Source organism: Ammospiza caudacuta, chromosome 6, assembly GCF_027887145.1.
Source record: "Ammospiza caudacuta isolate bAmmCau1 chromosome 6, bAmmCau1.pri, whole genome shotgun sequence".
Classification (NCBI taxonomy): domain Eukaryota; kingdom Metazoa; phylum Chordata; class Aves; order Passeriformes; family Passerellidae; genus Ammospiza; species Ammospiza caudacuta.
The window spans coordinates 17,733,153-17,747,046 of NC_080598.1; the positions used below are offsets into that span (position 1 = coordinate 17,733,153).

The 13,894-nt window shown below is 40.8% G+C and overlaps 1 protein-coding gene across 2 annotated transcripts in view; it reads right to left on the reverse strand.

Moving 5' to 3' along the window:
* Positions 1-13,894, reverse strand: part of SERGEF (secretion regulating guanine nucleotide exchange factor) — a 141,345-nt gene that overhangs the window by 36,516 nt on the left and 90,935 nt on the right. Inside the window, exon 11 of one of the 2 annotated variants that reach the window (XM_058806476.1) lies at positions 3,305-3,359. The exons of the other annotated variant lie outside the window; for it this stretch is intronic. Coding sequence (XP_058662459.1) covers positions 3,325-3,359 — 35 coding nt within the window. The 3' untranslated portion in view covers positions 3,305-3,324. The remainder of the gene's footprint in view (positions 1-3,304; positions 3,360-13,894) is intronic. 2 annotated transcript variants of the gene reach the window in all.

The following is a 13,894-nucleotide window of genomic DNA, read 5'->3' on the forward strand; positions in this document are numbered from 1 at the left end:
CTCTGCAAGCTCCAAATGATCACACTCAAAACTTTTGAAATCTAAGGGGCCACTGAAGGACAAAGCTGCCTGGCAGTCCCTGGTGTTCTCACTTCTACCACACTCCTTCATGCTGAAATCATCCTTATTGGTGTGCTTTTCTCCCTTTGGATACAACTTGGACACACCTGTGACCTAAACTGGCACCAACTGAGTACAAAGGGCTGTGCTGATTCTCCAGGCTTTTTCCAACAGCAGGGTCTAGCTTGTGCCAATTTCTACTGCCAGCTTGGTAATGACAGGTCACACGAATTCCTCTCTTCCAGATTTCCACTTGCTCAAGGAGGGCAGTCAAGACAGCCCCAACAAGGTGACTCATCAGCAAAAGCCTGCCTCCAATTACAATTATTGCAGCTATGATTCCTCACTGAACTTATTAATCGAAGTCTCTGCACAGTAGAGACCTTTAATTTTACAGAAATCCTTTCAGGTCACCTCCAAACCTGGCAATGAAACCAATTTTCCTCCTCCCAAATAGCTCTAACCATAGCCAAGACCTGCCCTGTGTGCAACAAACTGCACCTGTACTCTCAGTTGTAACTGATACACCATTTCTTAACCTAATTTTCACAAGGTGGTTTCCACCTGCACACACAGACTGCTGTGACCAGGTCTTTAGCCCAAACTCACCCAACACTGATCAGAACTGCATGACAGCACCTACAAATCCAAGCAGAAACACAGCCCCTAATTCAATTTCCTCCTGGGAGGATGGTGAACAGCAGCTTGGAGAACTGTGCCTGGCTGCTGCTAGCTCTGCTTGGCCCTGCAGATCAGCAGAGCAATAACAGGCAGGAGAGTAGGAAGAGTCCACTAAAGGACACAACACTACTTTTGCACATTAAAAAAAAACAGCCCTAACATCCTCAATTCATCTGGCCCTGTACCAGAACAGTAGGAATTAAAGTGATGAAATACAATGAAATAGAACTGAGGGAGCAGGCAAGGACAGAAACCTCCAACAATAATTTTATTAAACACTATGTCAAGCAAGTCAGAAAGCTTGCTGCACCATTAGAGCCTGCCCTACATGTTCTGAATTTCTTAGCTTAGACACAGCAAAAAACAAGTTCTAAGGGTCCTCTCAGGACACTAGACTTTGCTGGGAGGACACAGTCTGCTGCCCTTTTCAGCTCACCTGCTCCTTACACAGGCTGCCTCCTCCAGGCAATACACCCAGGAGCGACAGCAACACCAGAAACACTTCTTTGCAGGCATTGCTGTGCCCTGAGAAGAGTCAGAGCCTAAAGGAAGAACAGAGCTACATTTTGTACCTTCCAGCTACCATATTAATTTTGCAGGTCCTGTCACGCTACTAACAATGCTCAGAATCCATTGCTTTCGCCACCCTGTGGGGCTGTGCTTCCTCTCTCTTCTGACAATCCATCCCTGTGGCCATGCCACAGTGGGAAGGGACAGGTCATGGGCATCCCAGTACACACAGACAGCCCCTACACAAAAGAGCTGAAAAAGCAGCAAATATGGGAGAGGATTTGGGGACAAATTTATCTGTGACTTGACATAAAACTCATTCCTGGCATTCCTGCTGAAATACTACTGGGAAACACAGGCAGATTGCTGTGCCTCAGTTTTCTTCATTGCTCAAATGTGTGTGCATGCATATAAAGCAAGAGGGGAAAAAAGGCTGTTCAAAGCATGAACTGGCTTTGGACATACCTAGTGTGAAAATGCTGTGTTTTCCACCTCTGGATTACAATCGCATTCTTCAAGTAAACTTTGGAGCTACTTGTTCTGGAAAGTCTTTTGAGCTGGAAGAGACCTAGGATGTTCAGAGTGATGACAAATGTCTTGTTTCACTCCTAGGTTTTTGGTTGGAAATATATCCAGAATAGAGAAAGCAAGGATTTTCCTTCTGAGCAGCACATAGTCAGATCAAATCACATGACTCCTCTAGCAGCTCTCTAGGCCAAGACCAGTCCAGAAATTACCCACAAAATCTTTACTTTGGAAAGATTAGATTAAAAGCTTAGAGATGATGAATATATATTCTTTCCCCTGATGGAGATCATGTATCATCACCTTCATTTTTCAAATGAAAAGGGGGAGGGACACATGATGGAGGGCTTTTACCTCATGTCAGCTAAAGCACCAGTGACAGCAGGAGCAGGATGCACTTCCCCCATACCTGAGCCTACTGGTTATCCAAGTGCTGACTGGATAATCTGAATAGACACAGCATTGTCACAGAGTCACTGGGGACTTTCCCACCAGACCTTCCACTGTCAGATACTGCAGCTCATGCCTCCCCACCAGGCTCGTGACCCCACAACAAGCACAAAATAAATGCTGGAGCATTTATTCCATTTATCAAGGCACTGTAAAACACTGCACACAAACAGACCTGTGATACCCACACCAAACATGATTTCACAGGAGAGAGATAAACAGCCATCTTCCCAGCTCAGTGTTTTGGCACAAAGTGCTTTTTCAATCAGTCATGCTGAGAAAACACGAGGAAATACAGAAAAGCAGAAGTTTTCAAAAATCAATTAAAATTAATTAGTTTGTAATGGAGAGAAAAGTCACCCTCCCAAATGTGAAACCATCATTAAATGCTAGGAGCAAAAGGATGACCCCAGTTACTTTCTGAGTGCAAGTTTTCCACTTCTGGTATTTCAGGAACAGAGCATAGCACACCAGATATGGGACAGGCCAGTAATCTACAGGGTGGGTGAATATGGGGAGGGTGGAGTGCAGTGTTCCAAACTCCTTAGAAGAAAACCTGTGAGTATTTGTGGATTTCTCTCCTTGCATGCCTAATAAATGAGCTCCTGGCTCGGTGTGCTCTGCTCACCTGAGCTGACCCACAAGTGTGCAGTGAACAGGCTGTGAACTGCCATAGAATTCCAGCTCCCATGATGAGCAGGGTAGACAGGAACACCAAATGATTCAGTTTATATTCTATGATATTGTCAAGATATCTTTTGCAAAAACAGATTAACAAATAAAACAAAAATACTGGCCTTTTCTTTAGAAAGGAAAGTGCAGGGCAGTGTATTCATAGTAAAAGATGTCCCTTAGAAGCACATTATACCACACTGATGACGGAATATGAACAAAAGCCCCCTCAAGTTTCTTAGAGTGTTGCTGAAAATAACTCCACTGTATTGATCCCACTGGAAACCTTTCTGTATTTTTCCCATGGCTCTTTCTTGGTTATCTGAGGTGTGCAGTGCTTATTTGCAATATAGAAACAGACCTTTGACGCAGAAAAATACAGAAGTTAGAAATTCAAATTACTTACCATTTTATTAAAGTTTTTTTTTATATTAGAGGATGATTCATAACTAACTTGCAACCTTAAAAAAAAGAAGAGGGTCAAGGACAGTTTGAGTTTACAATTTTTAAGCCAGTGATCAATGTTGAGCTTACTTTCCTTATAAATATGATATCAAAGTGATATTATTCAAGGACTTTTAAGCACTTTAAAAACTCTGCTAGATGATATTTCATCATGGTCTTAACTAGACCGTGAAAATTAAGCACATTTTGCTGGAAGGGATATAAAATAAGGGAAAGTTTAAGGACATCTCTCCCCCATGCCATACAGACATATCTGTACTTCACAGTGCACTGCAGGGCTGGAATGAGCACCAGCACAGGCACATAATTCACACAACATTAAGCAGCCCCAGGGGAAGAAATCTTCTTAGTTCCAAAGCAGGAGACCTGGGCATCCCAGTGCATCTCACCAGGGCTCATTAGGGCTCATTACCTCCTGGAGGTAACTCCAGCAAGAGCCTGAGCATCCTGCACTGTACTTCTCAGGCAGGGTGACACACTGATACTGATGCAGCTACAGCCAGGACTGGAGATCACTTGCTTCCTGCTAAGCACTCTTTTTCCAGGGTAAAAATAAAAAGGCTTTAGGGCTAAAGTTGCTGTTTTTCTGCTGTTTATATGGCATGAAGACGCACTACTCCATGACTAGACCTTCTGGGGACTTTGCCACAGTGGTAATTGATAGCAGGATTATAAAGGCACAAACTGGCAACAGGCACTTTCCAAGATTGCTCTGAAATAGAATTTCAAGGAGGCCACAGAAGTGTGGAAATGCAAAAGTCAAGTAGAATAATACAAAAAGAGACTTGGACTGCTCTGTGTCATAAGAATGGGCTGAACAGATCCTTTGCAAGCTTCCTGCAAGAGCCCAGAGACTCAAAGGAACAGGATAAAGCAGTGTTTCATCTTTGCCATCCTGAGAGGAAGAAGCTAACAGTCATCTGCATAAATTACTGAGAAAGCAAACTGGAAACAGAAGCAAGCTAAAAAAACACATAAGAACAGCCAGTAGAGTGAAAGGGAAAAAGACTGCAAGAACAACTTGTCACATGGACAACACTGCAAAATGAGATCTCCAGCAGTGCTGAGACCAGCTTTGAGCAATGGCTTCAAAACACCCAGCTCCCAAGTTGGCTTTACCTTCCATGAATCCCTATGTAGTTACTTATATTATTTCTTCACCAAAATAAAACTTAGCACTTTCCTATGATTGCTTCACAATAATAAAAAACTCCTAACACTAATCACGTGACAGCACAGACTCCATCCCAGAGCTTCACCAACGGTGAACAAAAACATGCTCCACAAGTGGAAGGGAAGACTGTTCATTTATCGGTCTGCACTACCACATCCCCTGACCTATTTTATTACTAAAAATAGTCCCTCTTAGGTCACTGCTGCAAATTGAATTCTGCTGCTTCATTGCCCACTGCAATCTCACAGAACTGCATGCTGCCTACACACAAAACACTAAGTAGGTTAACTTATTCACTGCCAGGGATGCAGCCAGTCTTCTCATATGGATAAAAAGACACAGACAAATTTGCTTATATCAGTGAAATGTTTCTTGCATTGCAGCTAAATGTCCAAACCCAGTTATTTATATTGCATCATGAATATAAATGCCTGGCTTCCAATTTGCCTGCATTCACAATATGTTTTACAGTATTGCTCTTGCAAGATATGGTTTCAAAGGATTTCATGTTACAAGTGATACAACAGCAGCCCTAATGACCTCTCTATTGACAGAACAGCCAAGTTTTTCTTTTTTAGCCCCCTCACTAGGATAAGTCTGGGAAAACAAAGGACAAGAGGGAATCAGTCAAAATGTTCCAAATTAAAAAGACCTTCTTTCAAAAGATCTGTGTTTGCAACTCCCAATCCAAAGCATCTCGTGATTATCATACCATGAAGAGAGGAGGCAAATTTAGACCTAACAGCCACAGACTACTTAAAAGAGAGAGGAAGAGGACGGCATGAACTTTACAGAGCAAGAACTTATTAGAGGATCCTAAACAGGAGATTGAAATAGGTATTATCGACCATTTCATGCTTGATAGTGAACAAACATAAAGAATATGCTATATCCTTGCTGTTTTATTTGAGCTAGACAGACTAAGACCAGCATATTTCCCTGAGTTAATACTGCATCTTCATTTCATTACTTCAATAGCTTCCCAATCTTAAACAAACACACCCCAAAACCAAGCAAAGATCAAAGACAACTGACTTTATGTCAGTTTTGTGTTTCACTGCAAATTATGCTGGGAATTTTTTAGCATGCAGCAGATGCACACAGGGCTGAACCATTCAAATGATTCACAGGCTCATTAACCTAACTTTATTGTTATGTAGTTATGAAACCAAGTTTCTCCCTTCCTGCTATTCTAAGAACAAAATCTGCCAAATCTGGGGTTTTTTGACAGAGGGAAAATCCCACGTCTGCAGGGGACAAAACAGCCTCAGCTCTGCCTGAGTTTCAGCTGGTGTCATTTACAGGGATGCTGGAGGCACTGTAGGTCATAAGTTGTGTGAGAAGTCCATGGTCTAACCAGCTGAGAGAGATGAGCTCAAATACATCACCACAAGGGGAACCACAGAGTCCCTTATCAAGGATATGTGAAACATGCTCACAGAACGGGGAGGGAACTGACCCTGCCAGCCAAGCTGCAGTTAGTTTCCCATTAATTGAAAAAGCATGAAGTACACACTGCAAACAGCCTGGCTCTGCATTTCTGACTGTCCTGAGCTCAAGACTTGCCACATCTTGCTAGGGATTGACTATGGATTTAAAACAAAACAACAAACAACCAAGTAGATATTCTTATTTTTAGCCAGTGGGTCATGGTAAAGCTGGTCTGTTGAGATGTATTTTTCATGTATATGTTTGAAAGGTTTATCATCCATACATTTCAAAGGTATACTATCCACTTCAGTGGTAGCAAGCTACAGGGCACAAGTGACATACTGGAGATGCTTGGCATATCTGGACAATTGTTTTTAAATGAACATGATATTTTCTGAAAGGCCTGTTAGTCACCTGAAAGCAAGAGAGATGGGTATTAAGCTCCTTACAAAATGAAGACATGGAGCCCTTTTTACTTTTTACAAGATTAAGCATGTTCCACAGTTTTAGACTGCATAACTAATAAGTCCTCTCAACAGGATGTCCTTTTAGACCTTAGCTTCTCCAAGATGTTACAGCATGAACTGCCTTTTTATTTCTTAGGAGATCAAAAGAGTGTTACATTGGAGCACTTTAATGCAGTGACTGCACTTCAAAGACACATTACTTCATTCTCTTTTTTAACTCTCCCAGCAATGCTTCTGCTTAATAAAACCTGCCTCTAATTAGAAACCCTATGTGCATGTCTATATCTATTCTCAGAGAGATATGATCAAAAAGTCCAAGGTCATACAGCAGACTATTCAATAGGTCAGGTAAACAACAGGAACGGCAGCTAAGTTCAGATCAGCAAGATAATTAACAACAGTACTCAAGCAAAGACAATCAACACAAGCATTATTATTATTATTATTATTATATAAATTACTTGCATTACTTTTCCATGATTCTCACACATGAAACCAAAAGATCATAAGTATTTAACCACCTAATTAACATCATGGCCAAATGTGGAAGTATCTGAACCCTCTTTATTATTCTTTAATAGTTAATATCACATTTTAGAAGTCAAAATTTAGTCCAGGTTTGCAAACCAACTAAAGAAAAACAACTATATTTATGAAGCTTTAAAGTTGTCCAAGACCTAGACAAACTTTTCTTTATGGACCACTAGAAAATCAATGCAGCTTTCAAATTGCCTGGATCCACTAACATAGATTTCAAAGTTCAGGGAAAACACACGTGGCACCACTGCTACTGAATTTTTGGCAAAAAGAGTAGGCAACAAGTAATGCATTTTGGCCAAATGCCAAAGACAAAACAAACAAACTGTTTCAAAATATATTTCAGTTCCAAAACAGAGAATTTACCATTTAAACCTTCAACCAGTTCATCATTTAGGCTCAGTTCTTCACATCACTGTCTTCTGACTGTGGGGAGCTACAAAATAAAGTCTTTGGTGTTTCAGCATCTAAGAAAATTGAGGATTGTTACCAACAATCCTTATAATCCACATCACTCAGAGGTACTAACTAAATGCACTGCCACATCTTAACGTCTATCACTGTAAATAAATTACAGAAATATTGGCACAAAGACAAAGGAAGCACTTTGAGGCCTGAACAAGGTTAGATGAAGTGACAAGTCAATAAATAATGTTTACACTCCCACAACTGTGCTTCCATGCCTGGCCACTTTTGCGAGTGGTGGGCACCAAAGTTCACGTGGCTGAATGCCCACGTCAAGGCAGGCACAGGTCACTGCAGCACCTGTGAGTTCTGCAGCTTCATCTTCAACTCAGAGTCATGGCACCAGTCTGGAAACAGGGCTCTGTTGGAGCTCTGGATGATGAGAACATTAGACTTTCTGTGCTGACAGACCCTGACCGCCAGGAGAGCACTGCATTTGACCTGAGCCCATGGAGAAGGCTTCCAAAATTGATTGGCAGCACTGGGATTATGGGTGTGTAGTTGATTAGAAGTGTGCAATATCACAGCGTGGAAAACTCAGAGTTTAAGGTTTCAGAATACAGTAATACATATAGAGCTAAGATGGAGGTTTTAGGGCAGTGGCTCATCCTTTTTTTTCACCTTCTTCATGGGTTTGGGTGGTATTTTGTAATTGGACACAAAAGTCCAATTACACAAAAGTGCAATTGTGGACTTTGAGTGATTAGTCATTGGGTTAAAAGTGAAAATAATTTAGGTGTCATTTCTTGATTGCATAGTTTAGCCTTAAAAGACCTTATAGGGAGAGATAGTTAGCCATTTTGTACCTTGTTAGTAGAACACCACAGAACTCACTGCCTGTCAGACTGTAACACAGGTAAGAAAAAATAAACATTTGAGTCTGAACATGAAATACTGTCCTGAGTGCTTTCAATCCTGACCTCAACAGAGACGAAAAGAAGCCAAGAACCAGCAGGGGTCAAGGCTGGGAAGAGCACAAGTTGCTCCTCATGGCCAAAAAGTCACATTACCTCCTTTTCCAGGAAAGAAAAATCCTGGAGGCTGAGGACCCACTGGAACTCGCACTGCTCAGAGTACACGGGAGAGTGTGTGAGGTTTTTCAGTTCATATTCACACTTGGTGCAAAAAAAGGATCAGCTGCCACCTCACACTCCATTTTGAACATCTGCAAGCAAATGCTAAATCAGCAGGGTACCTCCCTTCTGCTGCCAGTGCTTTGCCTCATGCTCCCTCCTGTCTCTTTTTCCATAAGTGCTACTTCAGCGAAGAGACCCCTTGGAAAGCCCCACGTTTCCTGACACCTCTGAGAGCATTTGGAAAGTGGACGTGTGATACAGGGGCCAAGTCTTCAGCTGCAAATCTGCCTCATCCTCCAGCAGCTGCAAAATTAAAAATAGCTGCCACAGGCAAACCATAACTGAAGATCAGAATGTTTGTTCCTTTATTTCAGGCTGATAATGGTGTCACTGTTGACATGTTTGGGCTCTGAAAGGAGCACTAATAAGGAAATGGACAGAATTATAAAGGCAGAATAAGGAACATTCTAAAATAGAAATGGGAAAATTACCCTCCTTTTAAATGTACATTGAAATTTTGACTAGCCACGACAAAATTATATGCTTATTTGGCTCTTCAGGATGAATTTTTTGCTAACTACAAGCAGAGCAATCATTTAAAGCAGTATTCTCAGCTCTTAAAATTTATTCTCACCCTGACCAAATGAGACAATTTTATCAGGTATCAGAATTATATGTGCTGTCATTGCCTCTTCACGACTTGAGAAAAACAAATAATAAGGTTATTATTATTATTATTATTATTAATAATATTATTGTTATTATTGCAGAATTTACTCCCCAGCTTTTGGCCACTTCCTGACAAACTCCAACATTTACAAGATACTTAGGTTCACAGAAAAGGAGCTTTCTGCAAGAATGAGAAATTACATTTCATCTAGTGTAGCTACAGTATTACTTGTATTGTATATTACCTATACCATGTGTATTTTTGCTTATATTCTCTACAATTAATTTTGTGAGCCAAATAGGGGGTGGGGGGTGTGCACAAAGACTGCCGGGGAATCCACTTGCTTCATTCAGAAAACAGCAATTGTTGCTACACAACTAAATGTTGCAAGGGAGCTATTTGGGAAAGAGGTGTTATTTTCATTAGGTGAATCCCTGTGCATTAGTCACATATTTGTCAGATTTCTTCTATCACTAATTAGCCATGCAGTCAAACCTTGGGTAACCCAAGGTGAGTCCTGCCTCTTGGGGCTGCAAGACAGGTTTTTTAAAAATTCTGCATGGTAAAGAGCCATCAGCACCACTGAAATCTCCAAATCATTTCTGAGCTACAGCTCCCACCACTGTGCCACAGGGAACAGCTACCTCTGAAAGGGCCAAGTTCACTGAAAGGCTACCTGACATCCAGGAGCAGGAAAACTGCCAACTTACAATTATCTGCAGCCAACCATGAAAGGCATCTCTGGAGGCCTTCGGATAAACATCTAAAATATGCAAAATCAGATGCTGCTAAGCAGAAAAGCATCAGGCACAGCTTAAGTTGATCTACACACTCACCAATACATTTCATGACGTAATGAGGCATGCACCATGGCAGTGGCCATTGACAATGTGCCCTTTCAAATGGGATCCCTGTCTGTCTTTGGGTGAAGAGCCCAACCACAGATACAGCTGTGGATTGTGGAGGGGAAATTCCCCCAATAGGCAGTGATGGCAGCCTCAGGGCAGAGCAAAACCAGTGCAAGGTCTGCACTCAGGCTCAAATTTAAACTGAAACCATAAATACAAACGTTAAATATGAAACTACCTTCTTTTCCTGGACATTGCTACATCCCAGGATAACCCCACAACTGGCACTTGGACTACAGCATACCACATATGATTAAATAAAAATGTTTTTTTCTGTCACTTTTTTCTGTCACTTCTGAGAGGATGTTCCTTGTAGTTTCATCACTGTACACTTAAATTGCATTGGAAGAGAAAGATATATGTCTAAAAAAGGTCAGAAATAAGCTGATCATCATGGAGACATAGTAACTCTGTATTCAGAGTTCAAAGAGAGTCTTGGTTTGAGATGAGAAGTCCTTTATGATACTAAACTTTTGGTCTAGTCTCTGTCACTCCTTTGTTAATTCTGTTTGGGCACAACTGCCCCAGGAGCAAGAAGCTATGTAAGAATGAATTCTACAAGCTTTGGAGAATAATCAATGTTCTCTATGGAGAATAACCAAGATTTGCATACACTGCCCACCTAAGTCCTCACATGAATGCTCTTTGTTTTCAGGATTAAATGCACACTGCCAACCCAGCTATTTGTACACACAGTACTGACTCTTGGAAATTACATATCCTCCTTCTCCTCTCTCCAGAATAAAGTCTTTTCAGTTATCACATTTACACCAAGTTTGTACATGTTTAGACACAAATCCAGTATATTTCCCCCTTCTTGGTCATTCTTTAGGATGCCTGTTCCAACCTGCTGTGATAAAGACAGAAGGCATAGCAAATCTGTCAGGAGCATTCTCAGAGGAGAACTGTCTTACTTTTTTATGAGGAAGCCGAAGCACTTCCTGTGCTTTTCACAAACTTTTTTCCCCCCTTCTCCTTTGTTGCAGCTGTTGTGAACCAACCCACTGAGGAAGGCAGAGGCTCTGCACATGCTGGAGCCTTTCACTTATTTACAGACCACTGCTCCTTTTGTGCAATGCAGCTTGCAGTGCTCTGAGGGAACATCCACTGCCCTGAATTATTACAGACTCCACCCCCTCTCTGTTGAGCACTGACTTGCACAAGGCAGAGCTGTTCCAGTTTGACTACCATGAAGAACAGCAGCACCAATGCATGACAGGAAAGCTGAAGGTCCCCTTAAGATGACTTTGTTTTACCAAAATCACAACATGGCAAAGTGCCAGTCTGAGATGGAAGATAAAGCACAAATCCTGAAGAGCAAGAGATGCTGAACTTGAAGAAGGCATCCAGTCAATATTAATACAAAACTAAAGTAGGTTTGGGAGAACACAAGTAAAGATACTGAGAAGAAGACACCAAATTTACAAGGGTCAGACTAGATGAGTTATAAAGGAGTGCCTGATTACCACTGCCCTCACAAAAATATTAGAGATTCTAACTGCTTAACATTCAGATCAAAGGCTAAGCTGTACATTTACCGAAATTATTAATTGGGCCATCTTATACCCTCTGAAAAGGCATTCATCAGAATCTCAGATTGTTCCTTGTGCCCTGCAGAGAAATCTGTTCCCCCTCTATTCCAGAGTGATCCATCTTACTGCAACTCATCTGTCACCCAATGGCTGCATGTGAACAGCTGTATCAACTTCCCTGTCACTTCTCTGCCTGTCCAAAATACACGGAATAATGCACCTGAACTTTTAAACTGGGAATCACACTCACAAAACTTGGAAGATCATCAAATTCAGCTACACTCAATACTTTTCAGTGAGCAGGATGGATGAGTAGGGCAGATAGCAGAAAACAGGAAGGCTGAAGTTACTTAGCAGATCCCTTGAACACTACATTAAAAATGGCCTGAGAATCTCTCTTACTTTGAGCATCCCTCAGATTCTTCAAAAAAAAAAAGTAAAAGGGAATGAGACAACTAAAAACTATTTTATCCCCTTTTAAAAATAGCTACAAATTGGGGGGAATCTCAGAACCAGACCCAGAAATCCTTAAAAATACTTTCTATTATATTCTAGACTAGCAGCCTAGCCTTCTAGGGAAAGGGGATTTCGTATTATTTTAATTTAACTATTAATATTTAAAATTATTGTAATATGAAGAGAAAATAAGTTAAACTTATTGCACTGTGGTCCTGGAACATGAATGAAAAAGAGACAAATTTGAGATGTCATTCCTGTGCATGTGTTTTCACATCTTTCAAACATATCAATCTGAATGTAAATAGTTCACAAACCCAGGGCAATACATCATATGTATGTTCAAACTTACCCAGTTGTTTCTTCTAAGGGTTGAAGTATTAAATGCCTGCATCTGCCTGGCTCTGACATGAGAATTTACAATTCTAGAATGATGGGGCTGCAATCTGGATGGAAAGTAGGAAGCAATTGAGGAGTACTACCATATAACCATCCTGCACCACCAGAATATGAAAACAGTAAAACTTTGAAAAGGAATACTCAAAGACAACAATCAATCTGATACATCACAATGAGCCTGTTTATCACCCACTATAATGAAATTCAGCCTGCCCTTAACACTCAAGAAGCTAAGTGTCCAAAAGACACATACATACAAAAAATTGCTAATCTTAAAATAATTCTAAAAAAACTTGGCTGAAATCAGTCCAATTCCACACAAGTGTCATGTGTCCCATTTACTGGGGAAGTGTGCACCAGAAACATTCCAGAGCAGGAGGATGACACAGGTTCACTAGCTCTGAAACAGATCAGTATTAAACTAATACGTACATTTATAAATTGATGGCAGCTAACTAGACTAGAAGTGAGTCAAGTTCATTTCCAGGGAAGCCTACTCATCACAGTTCTATGGGGGCTTTTTGGATATTGTGCTTGCTAGGAATAGCCTAACAGCTGAACTCCAGCTCTTCCAAGCCACAGAACAGCTTTTTAAAAACATAAATAATTTTTTTAAATGCCAAGTCAGATGGATCATTGCACCACACACTACAAACTTAACTTTCCCACTGCATACTAAAGTATGACATGGTTTTCCATTTCTTTCAGCATGGTTTCTCTATACTTAGGGATAGAGAATGTGCCCATGAGATTGGCTTCAAGTTGAGCAGGAAAAATGTAATTAGATGGAAGTAACTTCTGCTTAACATTTTTTTGCCTAAATTAAGGGAATAAAACTAATTTTTTTAACTTCTATGACTCAAAATGCCTTTCACTGTCATGTAGGGAATACCAAAGAGAGGAGTGTTATTTTATAGAAAGTATTTATTCACCAAATTACAGCTTTGCAGTACTGCAGCATCATCAACATTTTACTATCTTGGCCAGGGGTTTAGCAACTTAAAATATGATTCAAGCCCAACTCCAAGTTTAATTCTTCTAGGCAACACAAATGCAGCCAGTAGACTATTTTACAGTGCTGTATAACAGACTGGAAATCAGCTCTTCACAGGAAAAAATACTTGCTTTGTGCCTTTATAGAGGCAGTGCAGTCCTTCCCCCCGATAAAGCAGAGGAGCTGGACTTCAGACAAGTTTTACCTACACAGTTCTCACCTATATAATCTTTCTTACCTGTCCTACCTTTTTGCAAGGAGATCACAAAATTCTGACTTAGAATTTTTGCTCAGGTTTTAGGGCTGAGGAGAGAAGCACATATCCTAAGACTACATTGAACAGTAAAGCATGCTTGCAGACAGCCGATGAATGAGGATTTAGAAAACCCTGTTAAGAGAGGAAATGAAAACCATCGAATTCA